The sequence below is a fragment of the Myotis davidii genome, unplaced genomic scaffold (genome assembly GCF_000327345.1).
Source record: "Myotis davidii unplaced genomic scaffold, ASM32734v1 scaffold59, whole genome shotgun sequence".
NCBI classification, from domain to species: Eukaryota; Metazoa; Chordata; class Mammalia; order Chiroptera; family Vespertilionidae; genus Myotis; species Myotis davidii.
Window position 1 is genome coordinate 2,666,759 of NW_006293001.1, and position 20,939 is coordinate 2,687,697.

The window sequence follows — 20,939 nt, forward strand, 5'->3', positions numbered from 1 at the left end:
AGTGTCCCAGCAACCGCTGTAAGTACCTTGGAGAGAAAGCTGCCCTCGAGTTCTGACCAATGCCAGACAGTCCCGTTTCTCCCGTTTGAGTCCCCAGAGACTCACTGGGAACTGGAGCCCAGAGCCTGAGACTCCCTCCTGATTGAAAACAACAACCCCGCCCTCAGCTGCCAGCCCGCTCCGCACGCACCTCCGCACCTTTGTATTTTACTTCAGCACCACGCCTCCTCTGAGTCTTAGTATGCTTTTCTCTTTCCTTCTAGTTGTGGAATTTCCCCTCAGCCAGCCTTCCTGTGGTTCTGGGTGATGTCCATTCTGTCTTTTAGTTGTATTTTTGAAGTGGTTGTGCGAGGCAGCAATCTCCGGTGTTTACCTATGCCGCCATCTTGGTTTTCACTATGAATGGTTTAATAACAAATGCAGTATTTTTTATTTCTTTATAGCCAGTACTAATACAATGCTTGGCACATGGTAATTACTTAATAAGTACATTTTTTGTTGAATAATAAAATGGGGAATGAGCATGAAATGTTCATGGAAAAATATGGCCTAGGTCACTTAGGTAATCATTAGGACTTCATCTTAGTTGAAGTGTATAAATAGACTTGAACCAGACTCTGAAGTGTTTTAAAGTTATATTAAGGAATTTTAGATTTTATGCTTAACTCATATAATATCTTTGTAGTGTAGCATATTCGTTAAGAGTATCGACCTTGGTTCAAACTCAGTCTCTACTTCGTAGTAGCTGAAGATTCCTGGCAAAGTATCTTATTCTCTTTAAGTCTCAGAATACTAACCTGTTTTGAATATTTTTAATGAGCAAATATATGTAAAGTTCTAGTACTTTGTCACATTGTAAACTTTACAATGAATATTACTTGTTATTTTTATTGTAATTATAGCATTATTAAAAGAGATGGAAAAAACACACAATGAAATGGTAAGATATTCCATGTTCATGGATTGGAATAAACAAAATAGTTAAAATGGCTATATTACCCGAAGCAATATATAGATTCAATACATCAAAGTCCCAATGTCATTTTTTAAGGAAGTATAACAAAAAAATTATGGAACCACAAAAAACCCCAAGAGCCAAAGCAATCCTGAGATAAAAGAAGAAAGCAAAGTATCACACTACTTGACTTTAAATTATACTACAGAGCTATGATAATCAAAACAGCATGGCATTGGCGGAAAAACAGACACACAGACCAATGGAACAGAATTAAGAGCCCAGAAATAAAAGCACAGATGTATAAGCAAATACTTTTTTGACAAAGGAGCCAAAAACACACAATGGAGAAAAGAATGCCTCATCGATAAATGGTGATGGGAGCATTGGAAAGCCACACTCAAAAGAATAAGTTAGATTACCATTTGTGATGAATTCAAAATGAGTCAATTAACTAAATATAAGATCTGAAACAGTAAAGTACATAGAAGAATGTATAGGTAATAAACTTATGGAGCTTGGTGTTAGGGAACATTTTATGAATTTGATCTGAAGGGAAGGCAAAAATAAATGAATGGAACTATATAAAACTAAAAAGTTTCTGCACAGCAAAAGAAACCAACAACAAAACAAAAAGGCAACCAACTGAATGGGAGATGATATTTGCAAAAAACAGCTCTGACAAGAGGTTAATATCCAAACTATATAAAGAACTCATACAACTCAACACCAAACAAACAATCCAATTAAAAAATGGACTAAGGACCTGAACAGATATCACTCCCAAGAAGACATACAAATGGCCATCAGATATATGAAAAGATGTTCAACTTCACTAGCTATTAGGGAAGGGCAAATCAAAACTACAATGAGACACCACTTCACACCTGTTAGAATGGCTATTATTAACAAGTGTTGGAGAGGTTCTGGGGAAAAAGGAACCCTCATTCACTACTGATGGAAATGTAAACTGGTACAATCACTATGGAAAAGAGTATGGCAGTTCCTCAAAAAACTAAGAATAGAGTTATCATATAAAAGCAATTCCTCTTAAGGGTTTCTACCTAAAAAACTCAAAAACATTTATTCACAAAGATTTATGCACCCCTATGTTCATTATAGCATTACTCACAGTGGCCAAGACATGGAAATAACGAGTGTCCTTCAATAGATGATCGGATAAAGAAGATATGATACATATACATGGTGTCCCCCCAAAATATACACACTTTAACAGCTGATAGCTCAATTTTAAAAATTAAATGTATTTTAATAAACACTGCTTTTATAATTATTCAAAGTGTGTATAAACATTTCTAGTGATTTAATACATGCCTTATGAATTAAAATTGTGTTTTAGTTTACTTGTTTGATCAATCCATCAGGGACTTTGATGAAAATAAAGAGCAGCTTTATTTTATTACAAACTAGAGGCCCGATGCATGAAGATTTGTGCAAGAATGGGCCTTCCTTCCCCTGGCTGCTGGCACTGCCTTTGCTCTGGCCAGAGCCTCCTTTCTGCCTTCCCATGCTGTCCAGAGGCCTGGAGCAGCTGGGGCAGTGTGGCATGCCTGCGTTGTCACCATGGTGATGATGCAAGCATCCTGCCACGCCCCCAGATGCTCAGCACCTGCATATTCAAATTAACCCACCATCTTTGTTGGGTTAATTTGCATACTCACTCCTGATTGGCTGGTGGATGTTGTGAATGTCAATTTCCATCTTTTTTATTAGTGTAAATGCCTTTCTTCAGTTTAATCTCTTTTGATTCCCCATAGTGCTCTCTCATTGCTTCCCATTTCAAATCTAATTTCATTTTTTTCATGTTTAGGGTTTTTTTATTTTCTTTCTCTATGCTCCTTGAAGTTTTAGATAATTAGGGAATTTAAGAGCACAAATTTTTTGTTTTTATTCTTTATTAGCTCTAAAATGGCAAATAAATAAAGCAGCCTTTCCCCATTTCCTCTCCCACAGTTTTGGTATTTGTATAATTAGGAAAATCACTTTGCTTACAGTGGCTATTAAATGTAATAAAAGTCAAATTTTTAGTAAACTGTGTGCCTAAGATTTCTACCATTTTATTAATGATATGACAAAACATATCACTTATCCACAATCACTGAGGTTAAAGGAAAAATATCACTGAACTTTACTTTTAAAATTACTTCTTTACTCTGCTTTTCTTATCATTGAAGATCATCTTATAATGTTTTATTTATCTTATTCCTGAGTACCATTTTAGTTATCTAAAAATATTTTGAAATTTTCTTATTTATTCAAGCCACAATACCTTACAAATATTATTTAATTAATTCCACTCTGACTTGCTTTGTTGGCTTTATTATATTAGGAATCTTCTTTCCATTTCCAGTTTGCAAATTATTGAATATTCAAGTCCAAATCACCTATAAATCATTAAACTGCAGACACTAGGGTATTATTTGTTTAAATAATTTGTATAATTGACTACTGTGTATGTAGGCCAACTCAGGACTGTCCCAATTTATGATGAGAAGGCTAAATACTTGTGTACTACTCTAATTTTTTAGATTCTGACAAAGTTGTAAAGAACAAGTCTTTATTCATGATGCAATAGGTAAACATTGCTAATTTTATTTAAAAATGTATATGTATATCTGTATTCCCTTTCTGTAATTGATACTAATGACTTCTACAAGTTTACAACATGTCAATAAAAACATCAGGGTTTTGGTTGGCAGGAAAGGAGAAGGGTATGTTATATGAGAAGATTACAAATGTTATTATCTTAGGCTAAAGCACAGATAGGTATTTACATAGAGATAAAAAGTGATTGTTATACTGATGTGGAAATAGCTTAATATAAAAAAATTCAAGTATTGTTCAACTAGAAAGGATCTTAGAGATCATGGAGTTGATTTTTAAATTTATTTTTATCATATTTGTTTATGTCTTTTAGTTTCTTGGCTCAGGATTTCATCTAGCATTGCAGACATCCTTTATGGAATAATTTTATTTCTTCCTGAAGTATATACTTAGAAATTCTGTTAGAAAGGATTCGTGGTAATAAATTGACTCAGTTTCTGTTTTTCTTAAGTGTCTTTTGAGAATAGTAGCTTAGCTGGGTATTCACTTCTAGATTAACATTTTTTTTAGTATACTGAAGTTAGTATTTTACTCTCTTCTACTAGTTTCTATTTTGATTAATTTATCCTTACTTTGTAGGTGATCCTTTTTTTCTTTGCTGTTTTGAAAATGTGTCATTCTGTAGTTTCACATGATAGGTGTAGGTGTGAATTGTATTTTAATTTTCCTGTTTGTGATTCATTGTGATTACTGAATCCAAGGATTCATGTTGTCTATCATTTTCACCTATTATTTTCAACCAGTGCTCCTTCTCATTTTCTCTATTCTTAACTATTAGAACTTCCAATTAGGTATATGTTAGCCTTTAACATATTATCCTCCATTTTAAAAAATTAGCATATTTTCATATTATCATTCGGTTTTATATTCTGTGTAACTTTTTCAGATCTTTTCCCCAGTTTTCTAATTCTTAATATAATTTTTTCAGTCTACTGTTTTACCTATCCACGAAGTATTTAATTTTAAGAATTATGTGTATCATTGTGCATTGTACTTAACATGAGGACTATAAGTGCTTTGTGGGAAAGAATCATGCCTTACTGAATTTGCAGCTCCCATAGAAGAAATAATAATAGAAATATTATTTATGGAGAACTTACTACATGCTTGGCAGACTCAAGCACTTTATATCTTTGAATAAGTCACTCAAGATACAGAGAAATTACAGAAGATTTTTAAATGAAGTGAAACAAAATTTCAATCCAGGTACTATGCAGCTCCACATACCTCTCAGCATTTACCCAACACGACTTTTGTTGACCTCCCAAAAGGGAGCATCAGCAGCAGAGGGGTAGGTCATATCTGTAAAACTTGTACTTGAACATCAAACAAACTCATGGGGATGTAGCAGATGCTTAAGGAAGAAAGGACATAGCAGGATAAATGGAGAAGGCCCATCATAGGACAGATGGAGACTTGTAGGGCACTTAAGAGTAAGCAACATGAAGAGTCTAAAGACAGCATGAGGCAGAAGTAAGGAAACTGATGTTAGCAGCAGTTAACACCATTTTCAGGGTATGAAATTTGGTGAATTGGCAGAACGGAGACTGTAGAAGGATTTTTAGGAACAAGATAAGAATCAAGTCCAGAATTCAAAACATATCTAGAGGATCAGGTGGGCAAACAAGACAGGAACTCAATTGTGAGGTATCACAACCCTTTGAAATACTTTTGGCTAATTAAAACGGTTCCTGATTTCTCAAAACACTTTTAATCCTTAACCATCAGATGTGAAGCTTTCTAGGAGAGAACATATTCTTTAGGTCACAGTGACAGTAAGAAGTACAATCCTGTATGTTGTGATGACGCTAATTCTGAGTCAGAATTAGCTTAGCATTGGAAGACTTTCACCCCTGAACCTTTCAATGCTGAACTTGACTCTGGAGTATTTCATGTCAACCAATGAACTTCACTGACCTAACTGTATTCCCTGGCTGGTCTTTTTCTTTTTTTTCAATTTAAATTCTTTATTGTTTAAAGTATTATATAAGTCCCCTTTTCCCCCCATTGACCTCTCCCTGACTGCCCCCCTCCTCTAGCACATGCTCTCCCCCCAGCACCCGCTGTCTGTGCCCATTGGTTATGCTCATATGCATGTATACAAGTCCTTCAGCTGATCTCTTTACTCTGGCTGGTCTTTAAAGCTTGCCTGGGTAGAGTTTTCCAAGTAAATGAGATTAAAAAAATCTTGAAGTTTCTACATGATGATTTATAATGCCTTCTTAGTTCTATTCCTATGACAGAGGGTTTTGCTCTCCAAACCTTATTCTCAGTTCTATTTTTTCTTATATGTGTAAAAATGAAATAACACATTTACTTTGCAAAAGTAAATGAAACCTAATTGCCACCTCCCCAATTAGATACTTTAGAAAGGAACTCAACTGCTTTTATTAAAAATACATAGGAAAGGAGACAGAGTGGTTTATTGTGCTACTTTAGAATAGATATATTTTATGTGATTGAATTACTATAGTATATACGATAGATTTAAGTTGTATTACTGGAGGTAGATATTTAGGGTAGATACCAGATTTTAAATACCTAATTTCAAAGTAATGTGCTAGTAAAAATAGACGGGTTCATTTTTTTTTGAAAATATAACATACTAAGTGAAATTCAAAGTTGTGCTTGACTTATGCTTAGATTTTAGGTCAGCTAGTATTTTCTTTAGCTCCTATGATAAGCTAATCTCTGAACTGATACTTTCATATCTAATGTCCTATGTAATACAGTCTAATATAATTAGAGGTTAAAGTATAACCTTTTATATTGGTATAATACTTTTGTTTACATGGTAAAAATGAGGAATGCCTCTAGAATAAATATGGATGAAAACGTAGTATATTAACATTGAAACTAAATGTTAATGCTCAATTTTCTTAATTTCATAATTAAAAATAAAAGGTAAGGAGTATATGGCCAAGAAAACCAAGAAGTAAAAATCCTGCATTTATTTGGTAATGACAAAAAGGTAACTTCTGTAGATTAAATAATGGATTCATATGTTAAATATTAACATCAAATCTATGAGTTAATATCAGTTTCTTAATTTTATAATTGAAAATAAAAGGTAATGGGATGAATGAGAAAACCAAGAAGTTAAAATTCTGTATCTTTGTTAATGAAATAGGTAGTAACAACACATTGTATTAAAGCATAGTATGTAAATAATGTGGCAAAATGTTATGTGTAGAAAATACATGTTTTAACATTAGTTAAATGAATACCTTAGTTTTCTGTGAAATATTTTAACATTAATGAGAAATGACAAGTTTGGAGGTTTGTAAATAATAAACACTTTTAAAACTAGCTCTCAGGTCATACTTATAAAATACACTTGTCTATGTATTTCTGCTACTCTAGTTTTATGTCATTATCTCTCATTGGCTGAACTCAGTTGGAAGGTAGAAGCAACGGGGCCTGATGATGCAATCCATAAAGATAGAGCGTTGATAAAGTAGGGGAGGGCGGGGGTAAGGGGAAGAGATCAACCGAAGGACTTGTATACATGTATATAAGCCAAACCAATGGACATGGACAACAGGGGGATGGGAGCATGAGTGTGCGAACTACACCAGGACACATTTGTAATACCCTAACTAATAATAATGAAAGAAAAAAAAGAGTGGAAAGTGAATCTGTTATGGCTAGTGCAGAGTATATAGCACATCATATTTTCTAATACCCAGTATCTAACAAAAAGGCAGAAAAAGTGGTTGCTTTAAAAATTGTTATGACAAATACTTTTAGGGAAGAAAATTCTGAATTGAAAACAAACTGCTTTCTTCTCTATTAATCCATTCTCAAATGAGATAAGACTTATCAAAAGGACATGAAAAAGTTAATCTTCCTGCTCATGGGATTGCTGTTAAATTTTGGATTAAAAAACTTGAAAAATTTATTTTATTGAAGACTGTGCTCAAGAGTTCTGATAAGTCAGAAAAATGCATTTTTATATGTATTCACAGAAAGCTTAATGATATTTACAAAGAATCCTAGAATAAATTGTTACGTTTTTCTGAAGATTTTAACACTTAAATGTGCAGGCCCATATTAATTGCTCTTTTAAGAGAGGGTGGACTGGTTCAAGGTCACTTCAAATGTGAGAGTTGAATAGAAAGCGTTTTTTTTCTGCTATCCTAGCTAATAAAGAGGGAATATGCTAATTTACTGCCCCGCCCTCAAGATGGCGAAGCTCACAGCCAATAAGGAGGGAATATGCTAATTGACTGCCACACCCTCAAAGATGGCGACACCCACAGCCACAAGATGGCCAGCAGGGGAGGGCAGTTGTGGGCGATCAGGCCAGCAGGGGAGGGCAGTTAGGGGCGACCAGGCCTGCAGGGGAGGGCTGTTAGGGTAGACCAGGCCTGCAGGGAGGGCAGTTAGGGTTGATCAGGCCAGCAGGGGAAGGTAGTTAGGGGTGACTGGGCTGGCAGGGGAGGGCAGTTGGGGTGATCAGGCCAGCAGGGGAGCAGTTAGGTGTCGATCAGGCTGGCAAGGGAGTGGTTAGGAGGTGATCAGGCTGGCAGGCAGGCGAGTGGTTGGGATCGGGCCTAAACCGGCAGTCGGACGTCCTCTGAGGGGTCCCAGATTGGAGAAGTGCAGACTGGGCTGAGGGATGCCCCCCCCCCCCAGTGCATGAATTTCATGCACCAGGCCTCTAGTTAATTGTCCAGTTAAAATAATAATAACAAAACTCTTTCCTTTAAAAACTTTTTTGGAGGACACATATTTCTAATTTACATTTATAAACATTGAAGTTCAATAGAACAATGTCTTAATGTTTAGAAGTAATCATATTTTAGAAAATTATAGAATACATTTGGGTTATGCCAATTACATAGAATGTGTCTTTTAAAATGGCTGAATACAAATTAAATTTAGTCATAAGCAGGGTTTAACTAGAAAGGATAGTATGTAATGCTATATTTTCCTTGAGAAGGAGTGGGAGATATGGAAAACTAAGTCAAAATTGATCAGGAAAAGATGTGTGGTATATGCCATTACAATAATAAGTCCTTAAACTTAACATGGCAGAAACTTCAGAAATTGAAAAATATTGATTTGAAGAGTAAAGTATTATTATTGTTATTATTTGTTAGAGGCTTACATAAATGGATTAAGATGTGATTTCTGTGTGAGTTAGTTACTGTTTCTCAGTCTCAGAGCCATAGTCTCTACCAGTGATTTTCAAATTGCAGGCTACAATTAATTTTTAAGTCCTGAAATAGATTTAATAAATAATGACTGGTATTTTTAAATGAAATAGAATATCCTACAATAGAAAATATCAGGACACATTTTTTATAGTAAGAGTAAGTGTTCATTTGTGAAATTTTTGTTTTGGTTACATATATGTAAGTATGTGATTGTGTTGAGCTATATATCACAATGGGTAATGTCCAAAAAATTGTAAAGATTGTTCTATCCTATTTATTGAAATCAATCATCTTAATAAATATTTACCTAATAGTGTAGCAAAGGTAATTGTATTGAGAGGTAATATAACACATTTATGTGTCTCTCCCTGTACACTGCTAAAATTTGTTCCTAAATGAATAAAGATACATAGGAATTAGGCCTTACTAATGTATTTGATTTTCAACAAATCTAAAGAGATGAACAGTACAAAATGAAATAATAATTTATTTTACTGGTGTATTGAGATTACAACATAGACTGACACCCAGTGATGTATGTCCTCTTCATTCCTGTCATCACACTCCATGTTTACCTGAAATATCCTATTAAAGGATATAAAGGGAAATACCCTATTAAAAAGTTTTGAATAATATTGAAATGACCTTGGGAACTATAAACAAAATGGATGAATCTCAGTCTGTATATCAGTATCAATTTGTGTAGAGAATTTTCAGCCTAAAAGATCATTCATTTGATGTATCTATGAGACATCGAGAGTATTTAAAGGGAATAATGTATAGGAAACCAAAAATGAGTCACTTACATTGAGTTACATTCGTATTCTAGCTTCTAGTTCTTATTATTTAAAAGAAATATTAAAACAGATCACTTCTGCATACAATTTTATAGTAATTAAAGAATTACCATTTCCTATTTAGATCGCCCTCTGCTCTTCTTCAAAATTTCATTTTATCTCAGTATTTTTACATTAGCTAAGCAATAGAATATCTTTTGTATATGAACAGTATACATATTTTATATAATCAGTTAAAAAAGATTCAGGTCTTGAAATCAAAATTGTACTGGGAGAAAACATCTTATTGTATTCTATATAAAGCTTTCCATTTTGCAATTGTTTTAAGAGACCGCCATTGTAAAATATAGTGGAATAGTCTTCCGTCTGACCTTTGAACATGGATGCATAATTAGCTTTTGGCATTTATCTTAACAACACTTCAGAGGTCAGATGCATTCCAATGTAACATATATCTGAATATATCTCACACAGATGATAAGTTCGATTTGTAAATATATCAAGAATAGATTCTAAGTAGGCTGAAACTTGCATTTGTTTGGTTCAGGAATATTATATAAATACCATCTTTAGTTTTTCCTATTGCTATTATTGCTCAAACCAACAGACTTTTAAAATTTTGCCAAGCAGAAGAGCAATGGGTTCTGAATTCTATCTTTATTTTGATTTTTCTCTCATTTATAGTGTAGGTTTCGTTAACTCTGATTTCAAACACTTTGCCCTGACCTGTCTCAGTTCACATTTTCAGAAAGACAAAGGTCTACAGGGTTTCAAACATGCCCTTCTACTATATACAATGATAGGCTTAGAAATAGATAGGTGTTACCAATCATATAAACATTGGAAGGAATCTGCATTTTCCTTTAGTATTTTGTATTTTGTCTATTTCTGCATGGTCAAAATGAACTATTTTCACCCTTCTCCCCATTATTTTATTGAGAACCAAATAAGTGGGCATATTGTTTTGAATATGTACAATATGCATATGCTAGAATTTTTGCCCAGCCATTCTAAATAAGTTAAAAAAATAAACAAATGAAAGTTTAATTCACATGACTGTACTTTACAGTTTAGTTTGAATAAAATGCATTATACTAAAACAAAATAATTAGAGTTGTAGTTTACCTAATAATTGCTACTAATTGCTTTCAAGGGATTAGACCCCTCCAACCCCATTTTTAATGGCAATGGAATTATGTCACTCTACCATAACATGAGTGGTGTTAACGCTAATGATTTTTATATTTTCCATGTGTAGTTCAAAATGTCATCTTGTTAACAAGAATTCTTTATCAGAGATAGAAATGCATGTTACTAAATCAACAAGATAACTGTTTATTTTCCATTTTTTATATCACCAACAAATGATGCCAACTGGAATGTTTGTCTTCAATTTCATGGAAAATCAAATGCTATTTCATCTCTAAATATGTGGCCAAATTAATTTTATCCTTCTCCTTAAATTAACACTTGGTAATCAAATAAAATAGTCATATACAAATAGGTTTAACTGGCTAAATTAAAACTCTAAAATATTAGATCATATTACAAGTTTATTTTCTGTTGTCTGTCTATGAGTGCTTGCTTATTTTTCTTATTTGTTCATTTGTTGCTTTCAGTTTTAAATCCCACATATGAGTGAAATCATATGTTTTTTTTTTACCTTTTCTCACTTATTTTGCTTAGCATGATATTCTCAAGATCCATCCATGCTGTCACAATGGCAGTATTTCATAGACACAGACAATACTATAGTGGTTACCAGAGGAAAGGGGGGTAGAGAGGCTAGTAAGGGCTAATGGGGTGGGGGGGGCAAATATATGGTAACAAGGAAATTTGACTTTGGGTGGCAAACACTCAAAGCAAAATATAGAAAATGTATCATAGAATTGTACAGTTGAAACCTATATAATTTTATTAATCAATGCCACTGCAATAAATTTAATTAAAATGTTGGAAACAAAAAGGAAGATACTTAGAGCTTATAACTTTAAAAATACCTTTATTAATTTCAATTATTATTTCTTTAACAGACATATTTTGTAAATAAATAATAGTCTTATCTCTGAAAAACTTTTATTTTCTGAAAGTAAGAAAATATATGTATTTCCATTTAGTCTTCCTTTTTCCCATTCTACAGAGAAATGATGAAGAGGCAGTTGTGGATAGGGGTGGAACTCGCTCTATTCTCAAAACACACTTTGAGAAAGAAGATTTAGAAGGTAAGACATTTTCCCCACTTGGGATAGCTGTCCTTATCTTTGTTTCAAAGAGAATGTGAAATATGTCACAATGTAGAGAATTGCAACAGTCAATATCAGAATACAGGTGGTGGTGGATGTGATTGTTTTGGTGCAACTGCAACGCCAATAGGCAGACCTGAAAATGTAAGAACATTCTTCGGCAGACATTTACTGAACCTCTACTATATTCCAGGCACTGTGTTGTGCTCCAATATTTTAATATTCCTTATTTTAAAGAGTTACAATCAACAGGGGAATGAAAAGAAAAATAATTATGTCAGACTAGTAAATGTGGTGGTATGTGAGAGGGGAAATAGGACAGGAGAGACATCCAACCCAACCTAGTTGTCAGAGTAGGCTGTCACTGGAATAAGACAATGTGGCATTTCAGTTTTACTCAGATATCTGGGAGAGAGAGTGGTTGGAGGCACCATATATTTGTGTTCTCTTCAATAAGGAAGAAGGTCAAATACTTCAACAGGGAGGTGATATATTCTTGGTAGTAACTCTGAAACCAAAATTGTACTAGTTTCAAATGTTAGTTCTGCCTTATTTACTACAGAACCTTCAGCCAGTTAACTTCTGTGCACTGTTAAAATAAGGATAACAATGGAATGCATTTTCTAAAGTGTTTTTTAAGAATTAAGAGAAAAATACTTAAAATAGTACCTGACATAAGAATTACAATAAGTATTAAAGTTGTCATTACACTGCAATTTAATGTATCTACTACACTACTAGTTCATTTTTATTTTTTAATCAGAAATTATTACTAGTGAGATACAAGATACTTGGTATTTTTTATCTTTGGTTAAAAAGTGAAACCCAGGTAATCTTAAGTAAAACTAAGTAGCTTCCAATAATCATTGCAGCTGAGAAATAAGTAGCTTCCAATAATCATTGCAGCTGAGAAATAAGCATTGACTCCCCATAGTGATTGTAATATAACCACATAAATTACAATTAAATTCATTATTTGTAGGTTTTATCTTTAGCTACAACAATTAAATAACAGGATAATTAATATAAAATCTTTAGAGACAACTTTCAACAGCTATGGCTACTGTGTGCCTGACATTTGGATTGGGTGCCCAGAAAATACCCAGGTCTGGGAAGGCTATGCCTAAGGATATACATAGTGATTTGCTATGCTATCCATATTCATTGCACAAATTGAAGGGAGCAAAACATTGAAAAACATAAACATATTATGAATCATAAAATAATTATTTATTAGATTTGAAATATATTATATCACTTTTTTTTCCAGCAGCAGTTTTATCTTTCTACTTATGTCTTAAGCTATACTTATTTTTACTAAACACACACAAGAATACCTAGTAAACCAAAAAATTAGCCTAAAATATACTCAATTCCAAGGAAAAGCCTTCTTGGGTTTAAAGACTATGATGGATAATCCACACATGAATAATTGGAAGTTAACAGTTAAAAATCCTATATAATGCAAATTGACCCTAACGGCGGAATGACCAGAACAACCACTTGACCAGTCACTATGAGGCGCACTGACCACCTCTTGGTCCCTTTCCCTGGCCAGCAGGCTCTGATTGTCCCATGGTGAATGGGGAACCGGAGGTGGGTGGTGGCAGGGGGTGGGGCCAGCTGTGGGCAGCTGGGGAAGATGGCCCTGATCGCAGGCCAGGCCTAGGGACCGTACCCACATACAAATTTCATGTGCTGGGCCTCTAGTATATTAATAAATATAGCAGGATACTGAATGGTTTGTTTGGATAGAAAATACATAATACAAAAATAGTATTTAATAAGGTCACTTTAATTATCATATGAACATGTATTACATACATTTTCTTTTATTGGGAATGGTTAGGGAATATGGGTGATAGTATATGATGCTTATTAAAATAGATTTTGATTGGCAAAACAATTCATAAACCAGATTTTGTTCTGTTTATAGATGTCTTATGGTGGGTATTTTATTCCCAGTAGTGAATAAGTGTGGCTCACTGGTGATTCAAATTAACATCATAGGATGCAAGTATAATGTTACATTTTAGACTTATGAAGAAAAATAGACAACACCTTATTTATATTAACTTTCTAAATATTTCTTCTGGTCCCAAACCATACTAAGCAGATTAATATCCTGGCATTTGAGGATGCTATGGAGGATCTGCTGTGATGCTTACAAAGAATTAATCTATTTGTGTTTCCTGGACTAATTACTCTGAATCAGAAAATAGCACAGGGGCAGTGTAATGGATGGCACGGTCTAGGAAAAATAAACTGGCAGTGTAATATAGGTGGGAGAATGCCAGGTGGAATGGTAGCGTTACTGAGGGTAATGGTGGCGGTAGTTTCTTGCTTTGTGTAATTCAAGAGCAAGACCAGAGCTCTACTTTGTAAGAGCTTCTTTAGTAATGCAGATGAAACGTACCAATAAATATTTATTTTAAATGAAATAGACTTCAGAATTGCTATTGAGAACAATCACATTTTATAAAATCTTCCTTCAATTAAAGTTTTATTTATTTGTTTTAATTTTATTTTCTGAGATATAATTGATATATAACTGTGTACATTTAAGGTGTATTATATGGTGATTTGATACACATATTTATTGAGAAATAACATAATAAGGTTAGTTAACACATCCATCCCTTTACCTAATTTCCTTTTTTTGTGTGTGGTAAACATTTCAGATCTACTCTTTTAGCAACATTCAGGTATGTAATACAGTGTTATTAACTGCAGTCACCATGCAGTATAATAGATCCCCAGAACATACTCATTTTATAACTAGAAGTTTGTACCCTTTGGCCAATATCTTCTCATTTCTCCCAACCCCTACCCTGTGGCAACCAACCTTTGAATTAAAATTTTAATTTTGAAAATTACAGTTTCTCAGAACTGTGTATATACTTAGCTAATAGAATTACTGGTATAATTTAACATCCTTAGTACAGCTTGTAGAAATTCCAGATGGTTAAAAATATCTACAAAGTCTCAGGTGAAATATGTTTAATGGAAAATGAATACCTGACCAATATCAACAGTTTGGTGTGTATTAGAGTATTCATACATATTATACATTCTGATGAATGATTTGTCAAATATATAATTTTCTCCTTCTAAACCTATTTATTCTCTTGTTTAACATATATCTTGTATCATTTCTCTCTTTTCCTCATTACATAAAATCAAGAGCATGCAATTTTATTAGATTCTGCTCACTTCCTATTTTTCTACATCATGTAGTCAGAAAATTCTTTGAAACTATCTCAGGGTGTTTCCTCTCATCCCTTCCTTTTTGTTCTTACTGCCTTTGCTCCAGTCCTTTCCTTTTCTGTATACTGAGTGCTATGTCTTGATCACAATCCTCCCTCATTAGTATTGCTAGTATTCTTCCTAAGCATACTTCTGTTTCTGATGGTAAAATGTAGCTAGCAGCATGGAATCTCTATAGTTGGACCACTTCAGAATCTTGACTAGAGCCAAAATTATTGAGGTTAACCAATTTTCATTTTGGTCTCCCACATTCTTGTGGAACTAGTAGTGTTTAAAGAATAAGATTACAAAAGGAATAATGCATTAATACCCTTGAAATTCTTTCTTGTACTTACCCTTTAGTACAAGTGCAGTGGATACAGTGACTAGATAAAATACACAATGCTCAGTTAAATTTGAATTTTAGATAAACAATAAATAACCCTTTAGTATAGGGTTATTTATACTTTAGTATAGGTAGGCCAGGTAATAATTTTATTTATTTATTTATTTTTTTAAAATATTTTATTGATTTTTTACAGAGAGGAAGGGAGAGAGATAGAGAGTTAGAAACATCGATGAGAGAGAAACATCGATCAGCTGCCTCCTGCACACTCCCTACTGGGGATGTGTCCGCAACCCTAGTACATGCCCCTGACCAGAATCGAACCTGGGACCCTTCAGTCCGTAGGCCGCTGCTCTATCCACTGAGCCAAACCGGTTTCGGCAGGCCAGGTAATAATTTTATTTATATTTTTAAAAATTTCTAAATCTGTCAACCCAGTAGTGGGTGTTATGATGAATCACCAATGTCCCCTCTTAAGGACTGTGGCATTTTTTTCCCCATTTGCCATGGGTGTTGCCTGCAGTTGGTTCACACCTAATCATTCCCCAGAAATGACATTTAGCTTAAGGAGCTGCTCCTTGACTATTGATCTCAATTCATGGTCAATGAAGGAGTTTAAAGCTCCCTCCCTCCACTCCCATCCCCGCCTCAATAGTATAACTCTGAAGGGTTGTCCCAGCTTCAGAGCCTCCTGTGGAAAATGAAGTCTTCATTGCAGCTGTACCATAATTCTTTCGCTTCCCAATGCTGCTGCCCATATTTCCTCACAGATGTTATTGCAGGCAGCTCTCTTCGACAAACCCCTTGAATGCTCCTCAGAGTCTGTTTCCTGAGGAAGCTGACCCACTTAGTGATCATTTCCCTGTTCCCTGAGCAGTACTAATGGACATATTTGGTAATTGGCAGGATCTTCACATCCATTTCTTTGCCTGAGGGTTGAGAACTATTTCAGTGAGTGAAAAGGCTCTGAAACTCTTTGCCTTGGCCATGAGAGGAAATGAAAATCAGTATTGCAGGTGATGGGAAATGGCAGAGATTAGTGTCATTTTTATTTATTTTATTTTAAATTTAATTTTTATTGTTGATACTATTACAGATGTCCTCCATTCCTCACCCTCCCCACACCCCTGCTTTGCCCACCATTTAAAAAAATATATATTTTTATTGATTTCAGAGAGGGAGAGAAAGAAACATCAATGATGAGAGAGAATCATTGATTGGTTGCCTCCCACACGCCCCCAGTGGGGATCAAGCCTGCAACCTGGGCATGTGCCCAGACCAGGAATCGAACTGTGACCTCCTGGTTCATAGGTAGACCCTCAACCACTGAGTCATGCTGGCCTAAAGTATGTACCAGGTTGTTCCCTACCAAAAACGGGCATTGACAAAAAAGTTATTCATTTATATAGATTCTTTTAAATTTTGAAGTTGAACTGTATGTTAATAAATACTGAGTTTGTAATCATTCAAGGTGTATATACATTTTGGGGACACCCTGTATATTGTTGTACTTCCCAAGGGAATGTTTTTTTTGGTGTTCCTTCTTGATAGTAATAAAAAATGCAATTGCCAGATCAACAATAAATAGCAACATCACCCTATATCTAAGGTCATGTTAACCTGCTCTAAGAGAGAGCTTACATCTGATATAGCAGCTGCAATTGATGCTACCAAGTGGCTTATTTTGCAATAGTCCATTACCTCCTTCTCATCTCTTCCATTTGTTAGTGACTTTCCTCCACATGGAAGTAGAATGCCAATTCTGCCCATACATTGGTGTTACCTGACTCCTGCTGGCAGAATAATTATCTTCCTCCTCCCAACTTCTCTTTCTGAGTTTGCATTTTTTCTTGTGTTATATATATATATTTGTTATGTTTCTTATTTGATTATAAGCTTATTGAGGGACAAATTTCACCTTATACATATTTACATTCTCCCATGATATCGAGCACTTTTTATTAAACTAGATAGATGCTAAACAAAATCCTTGCTAACATTTCTTACTTTCTGTTTGTTTGATAGTAACCATCCTAATGAGTGTGAGATGGTCTTTCATTGTGTGTTGTATTGATTTGTTCCATAATATGTCACTAAGAAATTAAATTTGTATAATGTAATTAGGTACATAATTAATACTCATCAAGTATTTAATCACCCGTCAAACATCTAACATGTAAATACAGTAGTCTCTAATTATGTTTTGCTGTATGAAGATAAACCTAGTTACATTTTATTCTGTTATTCAAGAATTCATAAATATAAAACTTTAATGGAAAAGTTAAACTAATCTTTAAATCTGGCTTAAAAATTAAATAAAACAACATTTTCTTTATTATATATTGCTTTTAGCAAATATTAAATTACTTTAAAGTCAAGGATTTAATAGAGAAAATGATACCTCTATCTTGATATTCTTTTGCTCATTCCATCTGAGGGGAAAAATAGTTATGTTACTAGTTTATTACCTTTGGGGACCTTAATGCATAATGGACCCAGTGTCCAGAGATAATGTAATAAAAGCACCGAGCACAAAGCTATCATACAACATGATTCTGATTTATCAATGGTAGTACCTATAATTATAATATAGTATTTTACAACTGAGGTAAAAAGTAATATGGTGGAAAAAAAAAAGAAAAGAAAAAGCTAAAAATTAGGGCTAGACTTTTTCTTTCTAATCTTTCTTTTCCAAAAAATTGTCACTAGAAGGAAAATGTGGAATCTGCTGAGAGAGACCAAAGGTGGCTTCAGAGAGGCAGAGGCAGGCTTTGAAAAATGAATAGGAGTTCTGAAGGCAAAGAAGGAAGGACCAGTTGTATGCAAGGGATGGCAAACATGGTGTGGCTAAAGCATTAGGATAGTGTGCCTAGAGGTAAAGAATGACTGGAAATGAAATTTAAATATTTGTAAGAGGAAGTTCAGATAGTGAAGAATGAATTAATCCTTGATTTTACTCAATGAGGTAAGTATTATTATGATCTCCATTTTACAAATAAAGAAACTAAACACAAAAGATTGACTTGCCCAATCCACATGACTAGTGAGCCTAAGAGCCAGGATTCAAATGCACCTTGTTTATAGGTGACTGAATGCAGCAAGATGACCATTAACTGGGAGACTGGAGCACATGTATTCACTTGATCATGACTATTTTTAAAAGTTGAGATGGTCATATTATGAAGCAATAAGGAATTTGATAATTAGTACCCATATCACATAGTTCTCCAAATGATTTTGCAAACATTTGAAAGTTTTTAATTAGTAAATTCCCATTCTCACAAATAGGAAAGAAACCTCACTACCACTGGAGACTATTTTCATTATAACTTCTTTTTCTCTTATTTTAAACTGGAGGCCCGGTACACGAAAATTCATGCACTCAGGGGATGTGCCCTCTTGCAGTCGGGAGCCCTCTGGGGATGTCCACCTGCCAACTTAGACTCACTCCCCTGGGGGATTGGGCCTAACCTGGCAGTCAGACATCCCTCTGGCAGCCCAGGAGCCCTCAGGGTATGTCCACCTCCTGACTTAGACTCACTCCCCTGGGGGATTGGGCCTAAGCTGGCAGTCAGACATCCCTCTGGCAGCCTGCTAGCCCTTCAGCCTGGCTTGTGGCTCAGTGGAGCTCCACCTGTGGGAGCGCACTGACCACCAAGAGGCAGCTCCTGTGTTGAATGTCTGCCCCCTGGTGGTCAGTGTGCATCATAGCGAACAGTTGTTCCTCCATTAGGATCAATTTGCATATTACTCTTTTATTATATAGGATTCCTGTCTCTGCTGCACTATAAAGTAAATAATCGTATTGTTTCTTTTTTTTAAAATATATTTTATTGATTTTTCACAGAGAGGAAGGGAGAGAGATAGAGTCAGAAACATCGATGAGAGAGAAACATCGATCAGCTGCCTCCTGCACATCCCCCACTGGGGATATGCCCGCAACCCAGGTACATGCCCTTGACCGGAATCGAACCTGGGACCTCTCAGTCCGCAGGCTGACGCTCTATCCACTGAACCAAACCGGTTTCGGCCGTATTGTTTCTTTATTCCAAATATCTTTTCTTTGAAAAAGAAAGAAGCATTTTCCCCTGCTATTATTGGTTAACTTTTGTGCAACTTAGTGTTGTTATAAAAGGATTTTCAAAGTCAATTGATAGGGCAATTCTAAGTTGTATATGATGCACTGGTAATAATTAGTAGAGTTAATTAATTACACAGAAGCCATTTGAAATTGTACATTTTGCATGTCAAACACTTTGGATATTTGAGGATAGAAATTAGGAAGACAGACTAATACTGAAGATTTCAGAAAAAAAAAAAGCCAATAGTAAATTTCATCCTCTTATTGAGCTATCTATGCTCCCTGTGCACATTGTATAATGAACTGTTCTCTTTTTTCATGGGTATCCTAAATATAAGAACCAAATAAGAGAATGTTCTCTTAAAGTTTTTATTCATAGAATTTGCTTCAATTCCTAAAATGAACTCTCAGGTGAGTTATATATTATTTCCATGTTTCTTCACTTTAATGTTTCACATAATTTTTGTATGTGACCCACATCAATTTTTTTGGTACATAATTTATTAATGATATTTCTTATATTTGAAGTGAGTGGTAACTTGATAGTTATTTATAGTCCACTTTTACAGTATATTGTAATTCTAAGGAAATTTGAAATATCTGAAGTATTTTTAAAAATTTGCATATGGTTTTTACACCATGTACAAGTAGATATAGATGTGTTTGCAAGAGAATAGTAACATATTCTAATGTATATATGTGGCTAAACAATTCTGCAAATTTATGGTTTCATAATTTAGGAGTCCTGGTTTTACATTTTGCATCCCTAGCTTAGGATGTCAGTTTTTAGGCAGCCAATTGTAGAATAAGAGCCTATATTATAAATCTGTCTTCATGGTTCCTTAAAGTCAGGCTTTTTACTACTATCTATAAGACACAGTACAGTATTTGGAGTATTTGCTATTTATGTGACTTAAAACCATATCTTCTGTGAATGAGGATAACTGTTTTTGTGTATGTATGTATATGCAATATTTTTCAATCAATTACTATTTCAGAGATATAGTAGGTAAAAATAATTTTTTTCATTATATTAAATACTAGAGTCCCGGTGCACAAATTTGTTCACAGATGGGGTACTGCCATCCTGCCCCGATGGGGGCTCATCGGGTTGGGACAGTGGGGGGTGGGAGGGGTCACAGGCAGTTGGCTGGCCAGGCCCACCCCTGATTGGGGTGTTGGGGCAGATCAGGGGCCAGGCCAGCCAGGGGGTCCAGTCAGGGTCCAGATCAGGCTGGTTGGCTGCTGCAGTATGTGCCATAGCCACCAGTCATTCTGGTTGTTCTGGTTGTTCTGCCGTTCTGGTCGCTGGGCTTTTATATATATACTAGAGGCCCAGTGCACAAAAATCTGTGCACTCGAGGGGGGAGGGGGGCACCTCAGCCTGGCCTGTGCCATCTCTCGGTCTGGGACCCATTGGGAGATGACCACCTGCTGGCTTAGGCCCACCCCCCAGGGGGTTGGGCCTAAAATGGCAGGACAAA

At 34.9% G+C, this 20,939-nt stretch overlaps 1 protein-coding gene across 11 annotated transcripts in view; it reads left to right on the plus strand.

Moving 5' to 3' along the window:
* The window catches only part of SLC4A10 (solute carrier family 4, sodium bicarbonate transporter, member 10), a 235,597-nt gene that overhangs the window by 73,351 nt on the left and 141,307 nt on the right, over window positions 1-20,939 (plus strand). For all 11 annotated transcript variants that reach the window (XM_006766483.2, XM_006766486.2, XM_006766489.2 and 8 more), the window contains exon 2: window positions 11,680-11,761. In XM_006766483.2, the coding sequence (XP_006766546.1) occupies window positions 11,680-11,761 (82 nt within the window). The remainder of the gene's footprint in view (window positions 1-11,679; window positions 11,762-20,939) is intronic.